The sequence below is a fragment of the Hemitrygon akajei genome, chromosome 1 (assembly GCF_048418815.1).
Source record: "Hemitrygon akajei chromosome 1, sHemAka1.3, whole genome shotgun sequence".
NCBI classification, from domain to species: Eukaryota; Metazoa; Chordata; class Chondrichthyes; order Myliobatiformes; family Dasyatidae; genus Hemitrygon; species Hemitrygon akajei.
In genome coordinates, this window is record NC_133124.1 from 27496582 (window position 1) to 27521032 (window position 24451).

The 24451-nt window shown below is 40.5% G+C and overlaps 1 protein-coding gene across 1 annotated transcript in view; it reads left to right on the plus strand.

Annotated features, from left to right (window-relative positions):
• LOC140725099 (serine incorporator 1-like) overlaps window positions 1-24451 on the plus strand; it is an 89122-nt gene that overhangs the window by 57397 nt on the left and 7274 nt on the right. Inside the window, exons 6-7 of the mRNA XM_073040110.1 lie at window positions 8657-8826; window positions 19342-19429. Coding sequence (XP_072896211.1) covers window positions 8657-8826; window positions 19342-19429 — 258 coding nt within the window. The remainder of the gene's footprint in view (window positions 1-8656; window positions 8827-19341; window positions 19430-24451) is intronic.

Sequence of the window (24451 nt, forward strand, 5' to 3'; positions counted from 1 at the left end):
GAACCCAGACAGCATCTGTGGAGGGAAATATACAATCTGTGCTTCAGGCTGAGATCCTTTAAGATGAATTGTCTCAATCTGAAACATCGACTGTCCATTTCCCTCCATAGATGCTGCCTGACCTGCTGTGTGCTATCATGCTTTGTGTACTTTTATTAACAATGCAGATTCTTCTCACAGTTTTAAACATGAAGTGAACAGAAAATCAGGGTTGAAATTTAAAGAGGTGCTCATAATTAAAGGAAAGTGTCAAAATCAGGACCGAATTCTACAATGCAAAAGTCTGCAGGGAGCAAACGAAAATACACTTCAGGACATGAGTCCCTTGTTCAGTATGAGATTGTTGAGATGTATGGGATTGTTGTTCAGTGTGAGATTATCATTCTGTATGAGACTGTTGTTCTGTGTGAGATTGTTGTTCAGTGTGTGATGCACCATCAATAACTCACGCCGAGACTTAGGAAGTGAGATATCGGCTTTTATTGACTGAAGAACAACACTACATCCTGGGGAAAATGAGGGAGAGCAGCAGGCCACAGTCGCCTTTATACAGGGGTCTGTGGGAGGAGCCACAGGGGCAGTCAGCAGGGTCTTGGGAGGAGCCACAGGAGCAGTCAGACAGGTATATCTAGTTCACCACAGTGTGAGATTGTTGTTCTGTATGAGATTGTTGTTCTGTGTGAGATTGTTGTTCTGTATGAGATTGTTGTTCAGTGTGAGATTGTTGTTCTGTATGAGATTGTTGTTCAGTGTAAGATTGTTGTTCTGTATGAGATTGTTGTTCAGTGTGAGATTGTTGTTCTGTATGAGACTGTTGCATTCACTCGCCATTGCATAGTAACAGTTGCATCCTGCAGAAGGACACGGAGGATTTTTCAAAACTACAGCTGCATATATCAGCTAAGTGATTAGTCTGTCACATGGTGGTTGTATATGACCTTTCAGGTGAAAAATGCCAGAATTTTGTATCTGGCTAAGTATATATGTGCCGTAGAGAAAACAGTTAAATGTGTTGTTTTGTGACGGGAGTACAGTGCAAGACATGAAAATTACTGTAAGTTACAAAATAAATAAATAGTGCAAAAAGATAAACTATGAGGTAGTGTTCATGAATTCATGGACCATTCAGAAGGGTTGGAAAAGGTTTTTAAAATGTTGAGTGTGGCTCTTCAGGATATTAGTGTTAAAGTGTAATCCAGAACTGAAAATCGATTTCTCCTTCTGATGAACAAAGATTCCCCTCCCCCTCTACTACCCACTCTAACCTTATACTTCTCAGCTGCCTATTACTTCCCCCTGCCCCCCTTTCCTTTTTCCTATTGTCTACTCTCCTCTCCTATCAGATTCTTTCTTCTCCAGCCCTTGACCTTTCCCAACCAGCTAGCTTCACCTCCCAGCTAGCCTTCTTCCCCCCACCTTTTAATTTGGGCATCTCGTCCCTTCCCTTTCAGTCCCAAAAAAGGGTCTTGGCCTGAACTGTTGACTGTTTGCTCTTTTCCATAGATGCTGCCTGACCTGCTGAGTTCCTCCAGCATTTTAAGTGTGTTGCTTTAAAATTAAAAGCGGATAAAAAGAAGAAATTGGGTCCCAATGGAATGATCAAAATCATTCAATCCTATAAGTATTCTTCACCCTCCTTGTAATGCCTGTTATAACTAAGGCTATCTGCCCTGGTGATGATCCAATATCTATAAACTGCTGCTGAAATGGGAAGCGTTTTCCTTTGGACTGATGAATGAGAAGTCCAAGATAAGTGACATCTATTAGCTAACATCATAGATTTCTCTATTAGGATCCCCAGCAAGATATAATGAGCATAATTGATCCACAGTGAGATATGGCAAGATGAGGGTGACTACAGTTTACAGCATCACAATATACAAAGCTTTGTGGCTTCAGTTCAAATAAGGTCAGGGAAATGTTCTCATCCTTACCTCCTGTCACACTCAATCTTTTCCAAGATCATCATCACAATTGAAAACAACCTCTCAGTTCCGTCTTTTGTGTAGGTGATCAATAGCTCACAGAAGTCTCCATCCTGAAATTTAACACAGAAGTCTTGGCACACTTAGTGTTTCTTTTCCGTTGTCACATACCAACTTTTCACTCCCCAGAAGTTAGGGACACCACCTGTACACCAGGGACATGTGACAGCACTGTTAATATTTCCAATCATAAAACATAGGAGCAGTATTAGGCCATTCAGCTCATCATGCCTTTACCATTCAATCATGGCTGAGTTATTGTCCCTCTCAATCCCTTCTGCTACCTTCTCCCCATAACTTTTGTCTCCCTTGCTAATCAAGAACCTATCAACCTCCACTTTAAATATACCAATGGCAATGAATTCCACCCTTTGGCTAAAGATATTCCTCCTCATGTCTGTTCTAAAGGGACATGCTTCTATTCTGAAAAACAGGGAGGCGGGATCAGAATGACCTGCTCCGCTCCTCGCTGGTGGGAAACTGTCTTTCAGGAAACCTGTGCTCTGAAACATTGAATAGATGCTGTGGGAGGAAAAATACATATCAGGAGAGTAAAGTTCACAGTTTTGCATTCTTTATTACAACTGGGGCATTGTTAGCCTGGTAAAACTGAATTGTGGACTGCTGCAGTCTCAGGGATAAAGCGAGCAGAAATTGAAGACATTTCTTCTCCTTTGTTGCTGAAGAAAAACTGAAACGCTCACTCTGAGTCTTAAAGCCTTGTGCAAATATTTTTTTCAAAACTATGCTCAGAATAAGCACTGTTGCCTGAAACAAGACACATTTATAGACACAAATGTTTCACTGTTTGACTGCTCCTCAGTTTCTTTATTTGATTGGACCCTGTGTCCCTCTCCAGGAGAAAGCTGGTGGGATATCTACTCAAAGCTCAAAGGAAGCTGCCCTGAATTAAGCAGGAGTCATCAGCAGAGAGAGTGGGAAAACTCAGTATGAGGTTGTTATGTTAAATAAAAGAAATAAAACTTTAGTGCTGATAGATTTTTTTTTACAGAACATTGGAGGGGCAGGTAGTGTTGAGGAAGCAGAGGGACTAAGACAGATTAGGAGAATGGGCAAAGAAGTGGCAGATGGAATACAGTGTCGGGAAGTGTATGTTCATGGACTTTGATACAAGGAACAGAAGTGTAGACGAGTTTCGAAACAGGCTGAAAATTCAAAAATCTGAGTCTGAGGTACAAAAGGACTGGGGAGTCCCCGTGCAGGATTCCCTAATGGTTAGTTTGCAGGTTGAGTTGGTGATGAAGCAAGCGAAACTGGTGAGTACAAAAACAAGGATGCAAAGCTGAGGCTTTGTAAGCAATTGTAGTATTATGAACACTTTTTGGGCCCCTTAGCTAAGATGTGCTGACTTTGCAGAGGGTTCAGAGGAGGTTCATGAGTACAATCCTGGGAATGAAAGGTTTATCGTATGAGGAGTGTTTGATGGCTGTAGCCCTGTACTCGCTGGAATTTAGAAGAATGAGGGGACATTTGAATGTTGAATTCAAATTGAATGTTGGCGTCATTCAATGTCTGTAGTGAGATGCTGAAGATGTTCTATAGGTCAGTTGTGGAGAGCGCCCTCTTCTTTGTGGTGGCGTGTTGGGGAGGAAGCATTAAGAAGAGGGACGCCTCACGTCTTAATAAGCTGGTAAGGAAGGCGGGCTCTGTCGTGGGCAAAGTACTGGAGAGTTTAACATCGGTAGCTGAGCGAAGGGCGCTGAGTAGGCTACGGTCAATTATGGAAAACCCTGAACATCCTCTACATAGAACCATCCAGAGACAGAGAAGCAGTTTCAGCGACAGGTTACTATTGATGCAATGCTCCTCAGACAGGATGAAGAGGTCAATACTCCCCAATGCCATTAGGCTTTACAATTCAACCGCCAGGACTTAAGAACTTTTTAAAAGCTATTATTAATGCTTTTTGAGATAGTGATTTAGATGCATATCATATTTTTACTGAGTTAAGTATTGTATGTAATTAGTTTTGCTACAACAAGTGTATGGGACATTGGAAAAAAGGTTGAATTTCTCCATGGGGATGAATAAAGTATCTATCTATCTATCTATCAATCTCATTGAAACCTATTGAATATTGAAAGGCCTAGATCAAGTGGATGTGGAGAGGATGTTTCCTATAATGAGGGCGTATAAGGCCAGAGGGCAAAGACTCAGAATAGAGAGATGTGTATTTAGAATGGAGATGAGGAGGAATTTATTTAGCCAGAGGTGGTGAATCTGTAGAATTTGTTGCTACATTCAGCTGTGGAGGCCAGGTCAGTGGGTATATTTAAGGCGGAGGCTGATGAGTTCTTGGTTAGTCAGGGCATGAAGGGTCATGGGGAGAAGGCTGGAGAATGGGCTTGAGAGAGAAAATGCATCAGCCATGATGAACTGACAGAGCTGACTGGATGGGCCAAATGGCCTAATCCTGCTCCTGTCTTATCGGTCTAAAGCATTTTATTTTCCTGAACAAACACCAAACACATGTCTAAAATTGTCTTGTATCCTAAATTTGGTGTTAGTATCAACTTTGCAATGATCTCTGTGACAAAATCAATAATAGGCCTTCTGGAGTTTTGTTCCTTCTAATCAGAAACTGATATGTAGCTGATGGCTATTTACTGACTGATAACGGAGAAAGAATAACTGATTGATCATTCAGAGCAGGGTCATCTGACAGAGCTGTTAAATTCATTTCATGTGCCTACAGATATAGAAATGGCAGAACTTTGGAAACAAAACAGGCAAAAAGCATAAGAACTTAACCATTTAAACGTTTTGACTTGTGAATGCCTGAGAGTCATAATCCCTTTCGTAGAGACATTAGTGAAGATCTTCCAGAATTTCCTGGATTCTAGAATGGAATCAATAAGTTCAATATCACAGTTTAGGGGAAGAAGGAGAGAAAGATTAGGGAATTATGAGCCAAATATCATGACAACTTTTGCCAATGACATGTTGGAATCCATCATTAAGCACTTAGGAACAAGATATTTGAAACTCTTAATATGATTAAACTGCATCAAAATGGTTTTATGAATGAAAAATGTAATCTGACTAATCTAGTTCTATAAAGACGTACAAGTGGAAGGTGTGGGTTTAATGTATCTGGATTTTCTGAACGCATTGATAAGATACCACACTAGCCTTTTTTTATGAAACTCAGGAATTATTTGCACTTCAAATGATTGGAATAGTCTCTTACCCTCGGAAGGTCAGTCAGTTCCTCATTGCATTGCCTTCTCACTCTTAACTACCCACTCACCTGGCTTCACCCATCACCTTCTAGCTATCCCTCCCTCTCCTCTGCACATCTCTTTATTCTGATATCTTCCCCCTTCCTATCCAGTCCTGAAGAAGGGTCTTGGCCCGAAACTTTGTCTGCTTATTCATTCCGGTCGATGCCTCCTGACCTGCCAAGTTCCTTCAGCGTTTTGTGTGTGTTACTCTGGACGCTGCCTTTCTGAGACACCGCTCCCTAAGGATGTCCTGGGCACTTTGTAGGCTAGTACCCAAGATGGAGCTTACTAGATTTACAACCCTCTGCAGCTTTCGGTCCTGTGCAGTAGCCCCTCCATACCAGACAGTAATGCAGCCTGTCAGAATGCTCTCCATGCTTACCATTTAAGTGACAATATATAATAATTATAATGAACAGCAAAGCCCAAGCTTTGATGTTTATGTGCTGGAATCTCAGGCCACAGAAAATTAAGTCCATGAAAATAAAAGTAAAAAATTGCAGACACTGTAAGTCCAAAACCAAAATAGTAAATGTCAGAAGCACACAGAAGGTCTGGTGACATCCATGGGAAGAAGAACAGAGCTTAACATTTCAGCTGGAAGACCCTTAGTCAGAATTAGAAAAGAGATTTTAAAAAGTTCATTAAGGTGGGTAGGGGAAGGTGCTCTCTCTGCTTGGATAACCAGAATAATCATGGGGATAATCTGGAAAAGAAACTCATTTTGTATTCCAATATCTTCAATTGCTGAAAAGTAACCAATAGTGTTCTAATTTAGAATTTACAGTCACTGGACCTCTGTCCCTTCTTCTAATAGTGCAAAGCTCAAATATTGGGCAAGATTGCTCTGGGCTTGAGCTGTGTCTCACATTCACCTTTCACATGATACCTGTGACAGTACTTCTGCTGCCACGTAGATATTAAATACAAAATGTCCCGATGAAGGGCTTTGACCCAAAACATTGACTGTTCACTCTTTTCCACAGATGCTGCCTGGCCTGCTGAGTTCCTCCCACATCTTGTGTGTACTACTTTGACTTCCAGCATCTACAGATTTTCTCTTGTCTGTGACATTGATATTAAATCCCGATAACTTCATTGCTGCAGCCCTTTGGCCAGGCAGAGTGAATGGCGTAATTTATCAGGCCCTGTCCTGGTGTTGCCCTGATGGCTTTCTGACCCTAAGTACTTTTCAGAGACTGTGATATAAAGAGTTGAAATTTATTTAAAAAATTAAAAGATATAAAATATTAATAAAAACCAATAAATTAATTTAAAACAATATTCAACATCAGTAAGTTAAAAAGATGAACATTTTAAACTGATTTTTGAACATTCTACAAATATTATGGCACACAATGTATCCATCGTACTTAAACAATAAGAAGTTATTTAACGAAACACATGTAATTGCAAAGGTTAATTGAACCTAAAATTCAACTGCTTATGTTCTTAAAACAAATGAATGAAGTTACTTTTCCTGCACCAACTCTGACTTGTGGAGGTTTTTAGGCACAATCCCTAGCATAAGCACTGTAGCTTTTTGCTCTGCATCTGCCCTCTGAGAACATTTCCCTGTCAAAGACAAGCGATAGGGCATTTGGGCTGTCCTGGAGCTCGGAGTTCAATTCTGGTGCTGTCTGTAAGGAGTTTATATGTTCTCCCCATGACTGTGTGGATTTCCACCAGGTGTTATTGATGCACCATCAATAACTCTCTGAGACATGAGGCAAGCTATCAGCTTTTATTGACTGGAAGAAAGAACAAGCAGCAATTGACCACCATGCTACATCCTGGAGACTGAGGGCAGGGCTCAGGCCTCAATTGCCTTTATACCTGTGGGAGGAGCCACGGTCAGTGGGAGGAGCCACAGGAGCAGTCAGCGGTGGGGGGGGGGGGCGGGGGGGCGTGTCCAGACAGGTATATGTAGTTCACCACAGTTATTTAGCAATACATCATGGAATAGGCCTTTCTGGCCCTTCATTCCAGCAATTGTAGACTTCAGAAAAGGTAAGATGAGGGAACACACACCAGTCCTCATTGAAGGATCAGAAGTGAAAAGAGTGAGTAATTTCAAATTCCTGGGGGTCAATGTCTCTAAGTATCTAGCCTGGACCCAACATATCAATGCAGCTAAAAAGAAGACATGACAACAGCTATATTTCATGAGGAGTTTGAGAAGACTCAATTTCTACAGAGGTACCATGGAGAGAATTCTCAGTGGCTGCATCACTTCCAGCATCTGCAGAATCTCTTGTGTTTGTCATTTCGAAACTTGTGCTTTTGGAGACGAGAGAAAATCTGCAGACGCTGGAAATATGAGCAACACACACACACAAAATGCTGGAGGAACTCAGCAGGCCAGACAGCATCCAGGAAAAGAGTACAGAAAAGGTTTTCCGCCCGAAATGTCGACTGTACTCTTTTCCTAGATGCCGCCTGGCCTGCTGAGTTCCTTCAGCATTTTATGGGTGTTGTATTTTTACAAGTTGTTTTAATACATATCACCACAAGATGTCACCACATAACATGTTCAAAATCTGAATCTGAGAACTTGCTGCTTTTGACTCGTGAGCCCCAATTTTCCTTTGCTGGGCAACATCCCAGAACAAAAGCTGAATGTCTGCTTAATTAGTGTCTTCATGGAAATTTCAGACACTGCAATACTTTGTTTTATTACTGGCTAAAGCTTTATGGCATGCTGCACCTTTTTTTTTGCCTCCTTTTTAGGGAATGTTTAGATGGAGGTAACTTGAAGAATGGGCAGTATAAACAAACTCCACTCTTAAACTCAAAAAGATCCAACTAAGAAAATGCATCTGGAAAAATGGAAGCCTCAATAATATACCTTATATTACAATAATATCTTTAGATCTGGTGGTCATCTAGCTGATTGCTTAGAACCAAAATTGGGCAGCCCTGCAGCCAGATTAGCCCTTCTCCCCACATGGAGCTGGTTGTCTCTGCTGTTGAAATTGAGCTTGATGTGTTAAAGGATTTAAACACCAGCCCATACAAAGCTAAATAGTTCAAACCGGAATGGATCAGCTAAAGCCCGGCTTTGCAGGGCACACACCTGGAAATCAAGCATCTCTGCACAAGTGAATGAATTCAGTCAGAAAATTGAGAATAAAAAGGGAAGGAGAAAAAAAATGCTTATGTGTCATGAAAACCCAATTAGTTTCGAGAATAGCTGAGAGGATCTGGCAGCAGGATAAAACATACAATTATCAGACAAGGTCTTCAAGATTGGGCAATATTAAAGTGCACTTTTAGTTTGTGCTTTGTCATCCTTTCTAATGAATAGTACAAAGTGGCATTTATTTCTTCTGCATAATAATCTGTGATTTAAAGACTTTGTTCTGAAATTATTGGTGTTGTCATCGTAACATTTTAATCGCACTATTCTGTGTTCTGTCTTTTCAGCACTTCTATCAGTTACCTGTCTTAACTACGTTTTGTCATTAACCACTGCAGTCCTCTGCTACGTGTTTTACACTGCAGTAGATGGCTGTATTGAAAATAAATTTGTTATTAGCTTCAACACACTTATTTGTGTTGTAGCTTCTTTAATATCAGTTCATCCAAAGATTCAGGTAAGCACATTATATGTATTAATCCCATGATGTCTTTTTACATGGCTGTATTTTAAAATGAATACAGGACACCAGTAATTAACACAAGCTTTATTTCTGAAAATATTGCATATTTTAAATGGATTTCTTTAAGATTTTTCTTTGTTTAAGAATTGGTATGATGATTAATAGATAGAAAGATGAGAGAATAATTTATAAATTAAAACAAAGTTTTTGCTCCTTAATAGTTGACTTCTTACCTGAATATAAGGAAAGTAATGATTATGAGGACGGTGACCTAGGTATTTTCAGCAGGATTTGTTTGATAGCCTGTTGATTATGGTATCTTGCCAATGAAATGAGCGAGGTTCATGGGATCATTTCCAGCTTCGCTAAATAATATGATTGATGTTTCAATACAGTTGGTAAAATTTCTGACTGAGAAACACCATTAAAACATCTAATTCACTAGTGCCTTCAGGGTAGGGACCATCCTTTCCCTGTGCTGTCTCACTTGCATGTCAGTCCAATTGCAGACAGTATGGTTGGCAGTTTATACCTTCAAGGCAACTAGGGATGAGTAATAAATGCTGCATTCCCAGTCTTACTGATGGAATAAAAATAATACTATGCTTTCTGTAGAAAAAAAATGACATAAGATTATGACTCCTTCAATTAATTTCCAGCAAAAAGGAAAATATCTTGAAAATCTTTATAATAAAATTTGATATATTTTCTCATAGATAGCTTCTATAGCAACAGACGGGAGAACCACAAAGATCTTAAAGTATGAGGCTGCAGCTTGGATTGGGTAGGAGACCCTTTCTTCGGCTGTGCAACAGAAAATTGATGTTAGAATAAATTGTGAAAGCACAATAATCATAAGTTCAGGCGATGTAAGCAGCATCTTGCTGTCAAGTTCGGCAGATGGAGCACACACACGATGTGCACAGAGTACTTAAAGAAAACACGGGATTCTTCCACCATGTGAAGCATTGGCCTGTTACACAGGCATGTGAAGTGCTCATTACCTCAAAGCGAAGTGTTCTAAAGGGCCACAAACAAATCTAACAATCACCCTGCTGTCTCCTGAGAATATTAAGAAGCCCACTTGCTGCTATAGAAGGCTGGCACCATTGACCACAGCGATGCTGAGTGAGGACCATTGTAATTTCCACATATTGCCTCGGATCGCCGGAATGCTGCACGACCTGGATCTGCAGGTCAGATGTCGAGGGAGGGCAGTTACGCACGGCTGCTTTGAGGGCGAAGGCATCTGCAGAACCTACCCTTCAAGAATGTTTGTGGAACCGTATTTCTTTCACAAATCTACAAGAAGCAGTGAGTCCATAAGTTGTTTACCAAAGCCACTGCTGAAACATTTCTGGGATCTTCTGCAGACATGCCTGGACTGTTCTGCCTGTTGTTACGGTAGTCATCTTAATCTCGAACCTCTGGATTGTTATGGCCCATGCTCTATTTGTAGTTTGCCTTGATCTTATTTGTTTCAGGAGCAGTGGCTTCCTCGATTGTTCCTTCAGTGGAGTGGATTAAGCTGAACTCTACACACAAATCTGTGAGCACTGTGGCATCATAAAGTCTTTGGAAGTGAAAGACTTAACACTTCATGTGTTTCAGCCTCTGTACAGAGTCCAAAGCACTTTATAAATCCAAAAGACAGAAGTTATTATGCACTGAACGCAACACTGAATGGCTGATCTTATGAAGTGATGTGTCATGGTATCTAAGGAGCAAAAATGACACCTGTTTTAAAGTAGTTTGCTTTCCTGCTATACTTACGTGGCCACAGACTGGAACTCATCATGTTAGATAACTGCTTGTGCATCTGAACAGGTTTAAAATTTCAAAGTAAATTTATTATCAAATTACATATTTGTTACCATTCACTACCTTGCAGGCATTTACAGGAAGGAAAGAAATACAATAGGATTTATGAAAACTTGTGCACAAACATAATTTTTAAAATATGCCTCTGAGGGTAAGAATAAGATGATTTGGCAGATGAGTGCATGGCTGAAGAATTGGTACAGGGAGCAGGGGTTCAGATTTCTGGATCACTCTGATCTCTTCTGGGGAAGGTATGACCTGTACAAAAAGGATGAGGTACACATGACCTGAGGGGGATCAAGATCCTTGTTTGCTAGAGCTGTTGAGGAGGGTTTAAACTCATTTGGCAGATGGGTGGGAACCAGAGTGATAGTGCTGAGAATGGGGCAGTTGGTTTACAGTACAACTAGTTGCAGTGTGTAGTGAGACTGTGAGGAAAGATAGGGCAAGTTTGCAGTCAGTGGGATGCGTTAAAGTGTAACAGTGGGCCAAAATTGAAAAGGGTGATGAATACAGGACTGAAGGTGTTATATTTGAATGCACACAGCATACAGAATAAGATAAAGGATCTTGTAGCACAGTTAGAGATTGGTGGTATGATGTTGTGGGCATCGCTGACCCATGCTTGAAAGAAGATCATAGTTGGGAGCTCAACATCCAAGGATATACATTGTATTGAAAGGACAGGTTGTAGGCTGAGGGGGTGGGTGGCTTTGAAATCAAATCCTTAGAAAGAGATGACACAGGATCAGAAGATGTAAACTTCAAGAAACTGCAAAGGTAAAAAGAATCTGATGGGAATTATATACAGGCATCCGAACAGTAGCCAAGGTGTAGGCTACAAATTACAATGGGAGATAAAAAAAATGCATGTAAGAAGGGTATAATGTTGCAATGGACGTGGGGTATTCAATTTGCAGGTAGAATGGGGAAATCAGGTTGATGCTGAATCCCAAGGAAGGGAATTTATAGGATACCTGCGAGATGGCTTTTTAGAACAGCTTGTGGTTGAGCCCACCAAGGGAGTGGCAGTTCTGGATTGAGTGTTAGGTAATGACGCAGATTTGATTAGGGAACATAAGGTAAATGAGCCCTTAGGAGACAGTAATTTCAATATAATAGAATTCACCCTGAAGTTTGAGAAGGGGAAGCTAAAATTGAATATATTTGTATTATAGTGCAGTAAAGGGAATTACAGAGGCATGAAGAGAAGCTGGCCAAAGTTGATTGGAAGGTGACATTAGCAGGGATGATGGCAGAATAGCAATGGCTGGAATTTCTGGAACAACTCGAAGGAGCAAGATAGATGCATCCCAAAGATGTAGAATTATTCTAAAAGGTGGATAAGGCAACTGTGGCTGACAAAGGATGGCAAAAGAGAGGGCATATAATATAACAAAAATTAGTGGAAAGGTGGAGGATTGGAAAGTCTTTAGAAGCCAACTGAAGGTAAATAAAGTTATAAAGAGAGAAAACAATGTGAAGGCAAGCTAGCCGATAATATAAAAGAGGGTACAAAATGTTTTTTACAGATATTTTAAAAGTAAAAGAGAGACAAGTGTGGATATTGGAGCACTGGAAAACAAGGCTAGAGAGGTAATAATGGAGGACAAATAAATGGCAGTATTTTGCATCTGCCTTCACTGTGGAAGTCATTTGCAGAATGCTAAAAAAATATGAGAGTGTCAGGGCAGAAGTGAGTGTCATTGCTATTACTAAGGAAAAGGTGCTTTAGAAGCTGAAAAGTCTGAAGTGAGATAGGTCACCTGGATCAGATAGACAGGATTTAAAATCCCAGGGTTCTGAAGGAGGTAACTGAAGAGGTTGTGGAGGCATTTGTAAAGATCTTTCAAGAATCACTATATTCTGGAATGGTTCTTGAGTTTTGGAAATTGCAAATGCCACTCCACTCTCTAAGAAGGAAAGAAGGCAGAAGAAAGGAAATCTTGGACACTTAATCTGACTTCAGTGGTTGGAAAGATGTTGGGGTCATTAAATGGGTCAAAGTCAGCATGATTTCCTTGAAGGAAAATTTTGCCTGACAAATCTGTTGGAACTCTTTGAGGAAACAGCAGGCAGGATAGACAAAGGAGATTCAGTCTGTGTTGCTTATTTGGATTTTCAGAAAGTGTTTGACAAAGTGTTGCAAATGAGGCTGTTTGACACAATAAGACCCAGAGGTATTACAGGAAAGTTACTAGCATGGATAGAAGATTGGCTGACTGTCAGGAGGCAGAGTGGTAATAAAGGAAGCCTTTTATGGTTGGCTGCCAGTGTTGGTTGGTGTGCCACAGGGGTCGATGTTGGGACTGCTTCTTTTTACGTTATATGGAGGAACTGATGGGTTTCTGGCCAAGGTTGCAGGTGATATGAAGATAGGTGGAGGGGCAGGTGGTGTTGAGGAGGCTGGGTGTCTGCAGAAGGACTTAGACAGATTGAGAGAATGGACAAAGAGGCAGCAGATGGAGTATTGTGTAGGATGAGGAAACCATAGAAAGAGTGCAGAGGAGATTTACAAGGATGTTGCCTGGATTGGGGAGCATGCCTTATGAGAATAGATTGAGAGAACACAGCCCTTTTCCCTTGGAGCAACGGAGGATGAGAGGTGACCTGATAGAGGTGTATAAAATGATGAGAGGCATTGATTGTGTGGATAGTCAGAGGCTTTTTCCCAGGGCTGAAATGGCTAACACGAGAGGGCACAGTTTTAAGGTGCTTGGAAGTAGGTACAGAGGAGATGTCAGGGGTAAATTTTTTGCAGTGTGTGCATGGAATAGGCTGCCAGCGACAGTGGTGGAGGCAGAAATGATAGGGTCTTTTAAGAGACTCCTGGACAGGTACATGGAGCTTAGAAAAATAGAGGGCTATGGGTAACCCTAGGTAATTTCTAAGGTAAGGACATGTTCAGCACAGCATTGTGGGCTGAAGGGCCTGTATTGTGCTGTCGGTTTTCTATGTTTCTATGTTTCTCTGTAAGGAAGGGCATGGCGAAGCAGTTTGGTAGAAGGAAAAAACCATGGACTATTTTCTAGATGAGGAGGAAACTCAAAAATCAGAGGTTCAAATTTTAATATCAGAGAATGTATAGAGTGTACAATCTGAAATTCTTACTCTTCATAGACATCCACAAAAGAAGTGAAGAGAACCCCAAAGAATGAACAACAGAAAAGCATTAGAACCTCCCACGCACAAGCAGGTGCAAAAGGACTTGGGAGTCCTTGTTCAGGATTCCCAAAATGTTTTGCAGGTTAAGTCAGTGGTAAGGAAAGCAAATGCAATTAATTTTGTGTGGACTAGAATGCAGAACTAGGATATAATGCCTAGGCTTTATAAAGCATTGGTCAGATCACACCTGGAGTATTTTGAGCAGTTTTGGGCTCCTTATCTAAGAAAAGTTTTGCTGGCATTGGAGAGTGTCCGGAAGAGGTTCACGAGAATGCTTCCAGAAATGAAATCTCTAACATAGGGTTTCATGGCACTGGGACTGTACTCGCTAGAGTTTAGAAGAATGAGGGGGAGTCTCATTGAAATATATCGAATATTGAAAGGTGTAAATAGAGTGGTTGTGGAGAAGATGTGTCCTGTAAAGGAGGAGTCTAGGACCAGAGGGCACAGCCTCAGAATAGAAGGACATCCATTTAGAACAGAGAAGAGGAAGAATTTCTTTTGCTGGAGGGTGGTGACCTGTGGAATTCATTCACATGGACAGCTGTGGAGGCTAAGTCACTGAGAATATTTAAAACAGAGGTTGATCGGTTCCTGGTTTGTCAGAGTGTCAAAGGCAAGAGAATGGGGTTGAGAGTCGACATTCCAGGCTGAGGATCAGAAATTATTCATCTTTTTGAAGGGAATCAACTATTTATTACTCTCCATTGACGCTGCCTGATCTGCTGAGTTCTTCCAGCATTTTGTGTGCGTTGTTTTTATACTTAATCCCTTTTTTCCAGTTCCCTGATTTTAATTTCCGTCATTAAGTATTATTTTTTTTCTAAAACAGAAACAGTGGCTAGCTTCCAGTAGTGAAAGAAGTAAAATGGACAAGTTGCATTAACACACGTGCAAATGCAATTATGAGACACCCATCATGCAGCTTAATCAGATCCTTTCTTCTTATTTAGTATTTAGTTGTCATTGTGATGCAAAGTTGTTGTCTACTGTTCATGTTACATAATGCAACCAAATTTTGAAACATCACCCACTGCTAAGTTGCATTCCTTGTGAGCAGTGAAGGGTGAATAGGTTACACCTTGCTTGGTGTGATAGTTTTTGATCCATTTCCTAATCCAGGAATGTACATGTAAACCATGGTTGAAACTTCAGCATGGGAGTGTTGCATTATGAGAGACATTTTCTTTATCTGTTAATTTAAAGTAATGTTGCTCTGTTTGAGTAGATATAAAGGTTGGGCGTCATGGTATAGCTTAGCAGTTAGCATGGCACTATTACACCACAGTGCGTCGGAGTTCAGAGTTCAATTCCAGCCTCGTCTGTAAGGAGTCTTTTCAGCCTCTCCATGGAATACATGTGTTTTCTCTGTCGTTCCGGTTTCCTCCTATAGTCCAAAGGCATATTGGACGTAATTCGTCATTGTAAGTTGTCCTGTGATTAGGCTAGGGTTAATTCAGGGAATTGAGGGTGGTGCAACTCGAAGAGCTGGAAGGGCCTATTTTGTACTGTATCTCAATCAATCAATAAGTAAATAATCCATAACACCAAAGGAATTCAGATGATGTCTCCAGAGTGACTTTCTCTCTTGAAGGTTGCCAACAAAAACAGATAACTGCTGATTTACTTAATAACTGTTCGTAAGGCCTTACCGTGCACAAGGTAAAAATCACAAAACGGTGTCTTTATTTCAGAGAAAATCCAGTTTTATGATAAACAGAGAACAACGTAATAAAACCACTTGAATGATTCCATGTGCAGCAATATTGATTTGAAATTTAACGCTGCTGTTTTAAAGCAGAATATTTGCAAAAGTCTACCGAAAGCGGTGGACGTAGCCCAGAGACAAAGCCCTCCGCGCCTTCGACCACGTTTACGTGAAGTGCTGCCACAAGAAAGCAGCATCCATCATCAAAGACCCCCACCATCCGGGCCATGCTTCCTTTTTATTTCAACCATCAGGCAGGGGGTGCAGGAGCCTTAGTTCCCACACACCAGGTTCAGGAACAGTTATCACCCTGTAGCCATCAGGCTTTTACACCAAAGCGAATAACTTCACTTGCTTCAACTCTGAATTGCTTCCACAACATACAGTCTCACTTTCAAGGGCTCTACAATTTCTGTTCTCCATTTTACTTTATATTATTTGCACAAGTTGCCTTCTTTTGCACATTGGTTGTTTGTCTAGTTTTCTTTAAGTCCCATTGTATTTCTTTATTTTCCTGTAAATGCCTGCAAGAAAATCTCGTTAGTATATGGTGAAGTATACATAATGAGATCATAAATTTCTTACAAACTTTGAACCTTCAGTTATGCTGCAGACACTTTTTTGATGCTGGTGCATCAGCGAGGTCACTGAGTCTATCTGCACGCCGCATCTCCTCGCCCAGCCGCAAAGTGAAAAGGGATGATAACGCCCTTGCACCGTTCACCACTGTGGTGCAGTGCACTCTGGATTGTGTGCGTACTACATCCTGTGCTTTCTATAGTTAGCCTGGCAGCTTCATCAACTGATGGAATTCTTTGGCAGGGACGCAGCCATTGAGCAACCAAAAGCAGAGTACATAGGTGTGTGCTCCTTATCCCAGAAGCATCATCACTCATCTTGCACTGCTCCTCTGCTCCGTGCTAATTCTGACATGGCAGGCATGTTAGAATCATGTAAGACCCAATAAGGTGAGAAAATTAACTCAGAGTTCTAGAGCTGTACAACTTTTGGCCCTTTGGCCTATCATCTCCACACTGAGCACTGTAGCCATCTACACTAATTCCACTTGCCCACATTAGGGACATAAGCTTCTCTAACTTGACTATTCATGTACCTGCCTCGCTGCCTCCTAAATGCTGTTGTTACACCATTCTCCACCACTTCCTCTGACAGCATTTTATAGATACACTCTAATATTAAATAATTACAAAACATTTAATGGAAACTATTAAAATCATATCCTGTGTGTGTGATTTTCTTTCTCTGATAGTTCTTTTTATATGGAATAAAATAAATGCAGTATTCATCATCATGGCTGCTCATTTGCCCTCATTTTTACCTGCTCTGGTGCTAAAGTGGCAGACCTGATCATTAAATCCTAAAGTAGGAATAGGTTTGGGTAATGCTGTTATTGATCAAGTCTACCCTCAGGGTTCTCAGGATGAAAATACCAAAATCTAAAAACTTAAAAAGGCTTACTTCTTACTAAATGTAAATAGAGATTGACCATTTTACCAGACTCTGCCCACAGCTCCACTTTAACTTCCAACGCACACATCTCAGTTCATTTTTCAGGACAGCCTGAAAGAATTGGATATCCTGACAACAAGGAAACAAATAACTTGCATTGATCGATCAGTCAAGTGAGCAGTTGGGATTGAAACCAATCTGGTGATGGTTTGTAGCATTCCATAGATTTTCAACTTCCTATAACCTCTTCCAATCTTCTTGTCAGCCCAGCCTGGTTTGTCTGACCCATTTACTTCGAAGACCACTTGCCTAATTCATGACCTTCCTAACTCATTCTTGTACCTTCAAGCTTATTTGCCTGCTAGTTAGGAGCTCTTTCAGCCCACATTCTCCCTCTTTCTGTTAGAGCGATTCAGAGCAGAAACCTACCAAGTCTTCTCAGAGCCAGTCCTATCTTTGTCTGTGCCTTGATCCAATACTCCAGTCCCTCTGTCCAGGTGTGTACATTCCCTTCTGTGTATTTTCTCTCTCATTTTCAAAACATTGCTTCTTTGTGACTATAGCTGTTCACATCCTCTCTCCTTTAGTTTGATTTGGGAAAACATGAAATTGTTCAGAAAAAAAATAAAACAGAAGCATTTTATCTACATGGTGAGGGATCACAGAGGATGGATATTATGATGTTTTGGATGTGTTAAGGAGGTTCAATGGTTCATTTAGTATTAAAGAATGTATGCAGTATACAACTCCGAGATTCGTCTTCTCCAGAGAGCCGCGAAACAAAGAAAAAAATGTGGAAGTCGTTCAAAGAGAAACATCAAAACACCCCCTTTGCACAGAAAAAGAAAGGCAAGAAATTCATCAATCTCCCCACCAAATCCCCTCCTCCACACATAAAACGCAACAAGAATATTGATCCCCAAACCTCTCCTCCTTCACAAAAAAAACTAGTGCATAATTCAAAGAAATCTAGCATGCAAGTAGGGAAGGCTCACAGAATTTATTGCTAGGGGTTTGAACACCCAAGCGAAGATGTTATGTTTCAATTCTAAATGGCCTTTGATTAAACTTCAACTGGAGTACCTTGTTTTTTGTAAGGTGAAATATGTTAGAAGATGCTTAGAGAAAGATTAATACCTGAAAGGAAATCCTATGACAAAAGGTTAGAAATGCTCTGCTCCAATAAGCTCCAGGAATTGATATTTCCACCTTTGGAAAACAGACTCTGAATGGAGGATCTGAGTTATAAGGAATGATTAAATAGGTTAGGTCTTTATTCCCTGGAATGTAGAAGACTGAGGGGAGATTTGATAAAATTATGAGGGATATAGTTAGAGTAAATGCAAACAGGATTATCCTACTGAGATTGGGTGAGACAACTAGATGTTACGGGTTAAGGGTGAAAGTTGAAATGTTTGAGGGGAACATGATAGGAACATCTTCATTCAGACAGTGGTGAGAGTGTGGAACGACCTGTTAGTGGAAGTGGTGGATATGACTTTGATTTCAAAATTAAAGAGAAGTTCAGATGGGTATATGGATGGGAGGGCTATGGAAGGCTATGGTCTGGGAGTAGGTGGATGGGATTAAGGAGTTTAAATGATTTAGCACAGAATAGATGGGTCAAAGGGCCTGATTCTGTGCGGCGGTGTTCTATAACTCAATGACTCTCCACCATATATGTGCCTCTCGTAATTTTGTATACTTCTACACAGTTATTGTCTCACACTCATGGGGTTGGTGGAATAACTGTACCCAACCAGTTGCACAGCTACAGATAACAAGATGAGTGAGAGAAAGAGTCAGGGGGACTACAATGAAGACAGTGTGACGAGAAAGGCTTGTGATCATCTTACATAGTACATGGACGAAAAGGGTGGAAGACAAAGATATTCACAGTAACTTAAATGGAAAATGGGCAGGGAAGTGGCAAAAAGAGGTGTTTATTTGTTGACTTCACAAGAATGTCATTCATATCAATTGTAGCTAAGTAGATTAAGTGTTGCATTGAGCCACTGCCGGGGATCTCCTTTAGTTTAACTTTTATATTTTAGATTTGTTCATAATACTAAGTGTTTTTCAGAGTTGTTAAATTACATGGGGAATTTCAAGAGTCAGTTTAAACAATATCTTAAAATGCTTTGGTGTTATATGAGAACCATTACATGTTAATTTGCTTGGCAACTTTTACTCAGAGATTGCACAAGACTGCAGTGAGTAGCGAAGATTGCGATCAATAACATTTGAAAGGATGTCATTTGACTTACTGTCATATCCTGAAAGTTAAAATTAAGAATGCTTCCTATACATAATAATGGTCTTGACTGAATTTTATTCAATTGTAGGAATTCCAGGTTTGTACTGGCCTTCAGCCCTCCATCATCTCTCTGTATATTATGTACCTTACTTGGTCAGCAATGACAAATGAGCCAGGTAAGTAGCTTATTTTCTCTAAAGATGATCATATCCTCCTGATTTTTTTTTTGCTGCAAGGCTCATTTTGATAGCTTAAGTTAGTTATACATGCCAAGAAAATAATGTCTTCTACATGAATCCTCCTCCTGATCTTCTTTGCTTTGTAATATTTAACTTTCTTTCTTAACAAAAAAAAATAAAGCATTGTTATTATAGTCTAAAATAAAAAAAACATTGATGCACATTGGATAGTGTGCAATGTAGAATAGCAAATTGATTTCTGGGAAACCAATCACGTTTTATAGTCATAGTCACTGGAAAAATGTGGGCCGGGAAATCCAGCAATTATGTTGCAGTTGTGCCTGCCGGGAACAATTACCTGGTTGAAAGGAAATTATAGTTTTTAGATTGTGTTGCAAAATTCTTAACCAGCTTATCTAAAATTGCACTGACTGGGTAAAATAATCACATCATTATTTGCATCTATTCAGTAAATTAAACCAAAGAATATTGCATAAGTTAACAACCATGACAGTTAAATTAGATCCTGCTGCCAGCACTGTAGATGTTCAGAGAAGGTGCTTTTCTGAAACACATTCCAACATGATGAAATAGTTTTAATTGTTCAATATCAGCTTTTTTGAAGCTACCCAGTTAGTTATCAATGACCAAGCCATCATCAGTCAAAAATGTATTGACCAATATAGGATTTAATTATGTGTTAATGGTTATCATCACTATTTCATTCGCTTCTTTTCAAAATAAGCATTTTCTTGTACTTCTCAAAAAAAGAGAGGGAAAGGATATGCTCATGAACTTAGAAGAATTATCAAAACTCTGAGATGTACTTTGGATGAAAATACAAAATGTTGTGGATGAAAGTACTGAAGGGATGCATGCTAAATTTATTGATACAAACATGAGTCGGAAAATAAGTTGGAAAGAGGGCTTGTGGAAACTGCAAAAGGCGTATAGAGAGGTCCAGTGAATGGACAAAGATCTGGGAAATGGAGCTCAACATAATGGGGAATTATCCATGTTGCCAGGAAAAGAAAAGAGAGAGAAGTGCAGTGGTAAGTGTTTGTAGAAGCTGGACATGCAGAGGGATCTGAGTGTTCCAGTGTCTGCTGCACAAAGAGCTTGGATGTAGTTACAGCAAGTAATTTGGAAAGTTATTTTATTATTCAATTTAAATGGTGGATGCTTATGCTTCAGCCATGTTATTAATATCCCAATCTACTTTTAATTCACTTTTTTTTTAGATATTACACGGTGGTATAATAAATGTTTAACTGAACCAGGGGAACTTAAATAAATGATGGGAAACAAAACCTAGTAAGTTTAAAGGGAGAGAATGAAATAAAATAAGTTTGGGATGGAATCCCATATAAAATAACTGCCTAGAATATAGAATCCCAGGCAATTAATCTGATCAACCATTCTAGTTAGCTTCCCCAAACTTCCATCTATTACCCCCATCACTTCATTGCACTGGCAACACTTTAAACCACTTTTTACAATAGTAACACACACAAAATGTGTTCAGGAAGGTTTCCTGACACAATATGTAGATAAGCCTACAAGAGGAGAGGCTGTACTTGATTTGGTATTGGGAAATGAACCTGGTCGGGTGTCAGATCTCTCTGTGGGAGAGCATTTTGGAGATAGTTATCATAATTCTATCTCCTTTACAATAGCATTGGAGAGAGAGATAGGAACAGACAAGTTAGAAAAGTGTTTAATTGGAGTAAGGGGAATTATGAGGCTATCAGTTGATGGAGAAGATCCTGAGAGGCAGGATTTATGAACATTTGGAGATGTATAATATGATTAGGAGTAGTCAGCATGGCTTTGTTAAGGGCAAATTGTGCCTTATGAGCCTGAATAATTTTTGAGGATGTGACTAAACACATTGATGAAGGAAGAGCAGTAGATGTAGTGTATATGGATTTCAGCAAGGCATTTGATAAGGTACCCCATGCAAAGCTAATTGAGAAAGTAAGGAGCCATGGGATCCAAAGGGACATTGCTTTGTGGATCCAGAACTGGCTTGCCCCCAGAAGGCAAAGTGTGTTTGTAAATGGGTCATATTCTGCATGGAGGTTGGTCACCAGTGGGGTGCCTCAGGAATCTGTTCTGGGACCCTTACTCTTCATGATTTTTATAAATGACCTGGATGAGGAAGTGGAGGGATGGGTTAGTAAGTTTGCTGGTGACACAAAGGTTGGGGGTGTTGTGTATAGTGTGGAGGGCTGTCTGAGGTTATAGTGGGACATTGATAGGATACAAAACTGGGCTAAGAAGTGGCAGATGGAGTTCAACCCAGATAAGTGTGAAGTGGTTCATTTTGGTAGGTCAAATATGATGGCAGAATATAGTATTAATGGTAAGACTCTTGGCAGTGTGGAGGATCAGAGGGATCTTGGGGTCCGAGTCCATAGGACACTCAAAGCAGCTGAGCAGGTTGACTCTGTGGTTAAGAAGGCGAATGGTATATTGGCCTTCATCAATCATGGAATTGAATCTAGGAGCCGAGAGGTAATGTTGCAGCTATATAGGACCCTGGTCAGACCCCACTTGGAGTACTGTGCTCAGTTCTGATCACCTCACTACAGGAAGGATGTGGAAGCCATAGAAAGGGTGCAGAGAAGATTTACAAGGATGTTGTCTGAATTGGGGAGCATGCCTTATGAGATTAGGTTGGGTGAACTCGGCCTTTTCTCCTTGGAGCAACGGAGGTGACCTGATAGAGGTATACAAGATGATGAGGGGCATTGATTGTGTGGATGGTCAGAGGCTTTTTCCCAGGGCTGAAATGGTTGCCACAAGAGGACACAGGTTTAAGGTGCTGGGGAGGAGGTACAGAGGAGATGTCAGGGGTAAGTTTTTTACTCGGAGAGTGATGAGTGTGTGGAATGGGCTGCCGGTGACGATGGTGGGGGTGGAAATGATAGGGTCTTTTAAGAGACTTTCTGATAGGTACATGGAGCTTAGTAAAATAGAGGGCTATAGGTAAGCCTAGTAATTTCTAAGGTAGGGATATGTTCGGCACAGCTTTGTGGGCTGAAGGGCCTGTATTGTGCTGTAGGTTTTCTATGTTTCTATGTAAAATGCTGGAAGGACCCAGCAGGCCAGGCACCATCTATGGAAAAGAGTAAACAGTCGACATTTTGGGCCAAGACCCTTCATCAGGACTGGAAAAAAGAGGTGAGAAGTCAGATTAAGAATGTGAGAGGAGGGGAGGAATAAGTATAAGGTAGTAGGTGATAGGTGAAACTGGGAGAGGGGAGGGGGTGAAGTAAAGGACTGGAGAAGAGGGAATCTGAGAGGAGAAGACAGAAGGCTCCTCAACTACTTTCTGTGCTGATGTAAATCACATAAAGACAAGAACACTTGGTGTGTTGATTGAATCAACTATCAGCAGAAAGACCATTTTTTGAAAAACAAAGAATTGTAGATTAAGCTTCTTCAAGCTGAAGCACAACTTTGTCCCTTTTTCTGCACTCACTGTCTGGCACGTTGAATGTATGAATGAAAAAAAAAACCCAGAAAGTAAAGGACTGCTTCGTTCCATATCCAACGTGCTCTAGCAAAGGTTCACCCAGGTATTAAAGCTGGACTTAAGGTTGTGGAAGGCATGTGAACTTGGGATCTGTTTGTGCTGGAGATAAGGAAGTTGAAAAATGTGCAATAGAAAAGAACTGCAGCATTCTTTGCAAACCTTCATTCAGATATGTATCACGGATCAACTTTATTCACCATATATACATTTACGTTGTCTATATTAGGAATTTGCTGCGGTGTGTTGATCTGGGTACACCATGCAGCTAAAAAAACAGCAACATTTAACAATGATAAGAATTACGTTAAAATAATGTTACAAGTTAAAGGACAGATATAGATCAAAACGTGCATAAATACATGAATACCAGCAAGTATTATAAAAGGTGTTGTAAACAGCATTATCAATAGCATAAACATTATAAAAGTTTCCCTGCCTCACCTTATCACCTTGCCTCCCCATCACCTCTGTCTGGTGCTCCTCCCTCTTCACTTTCTTCCAAAGGGACAAAGTTGTGCTTCAGCTTGAAGAAGCTTAATCTACAATTCTTTGTTTTTCAAAAATGGCCTTTCTACTGATAGTTGATTCAGTCTGGTTAGGCCACAATGGAGTACTGTGTCCAGTTCTGGTCGCCTCACTATAGGAAGGATGTGGAAGCATTGGAAAGGGTACAGAGGAGATTTACCAGGATGCTGCCTGGTTTAGAAGGTGTGCATTATGATCAGAGATTAAGGGAGCTAGGGCTTTACTCTCTGGAGAGAAGGAGGATGAGATGAGACATGATAGAGGTGTACAAAATATTAAGAGGAATAGACCGAGTGGACAGCCAGCACCTCTTCCCCAGGGCACCACTACTCAATACAAGAGGACATGGCTTTAAGGTAAGGGGTGGAAACTTCAAGGGGGATATTAGAGGAAGGTTTTTCATTCAGAGAGTGGTTGGTGCGTGAAATACACTGCCTGAGCCTGTGGTGGAGGCAGATACACTAGTGAAATTTAAGAGACTACTAGACACAACATTGTAGGCCAAAGGGCCTGTACTGTGCTGTATTGTTCTTTGTTCAACACAGCAAGTGTTCTTGTCTTTATGTGGTTTACATCAGCTTAGAAAGTAGTTGAGGATTTCAGAAGCAGAAGCCTGACTTAAATTTCAAACAAATGATTAAATGATTAATAATACAGTACTGTAGAAGCATCTTAAACATTTTAGGCACATATATATAAAAAAAACTAAGGTGCCCAAGACCTTTGCAGACCACTGTATTTGTCAAAGTGGAGCGGGGTTTGTAAATCTTGCAGGAGCAAAGCATGTTAAGAATGGTGAGGGTAGAGTGCAGCAAGACAGGTGTGGGACAGGTGGCAGAGAAGGAGTGCCAGGGGTGGGGGGTGGCACGGGTGCAGACACACCTAGCTGTGAGACACCAGGGAACGTCACTTGATTCCAAACAATTGGTTTATTGATGTCTCTCTGGTGCTCC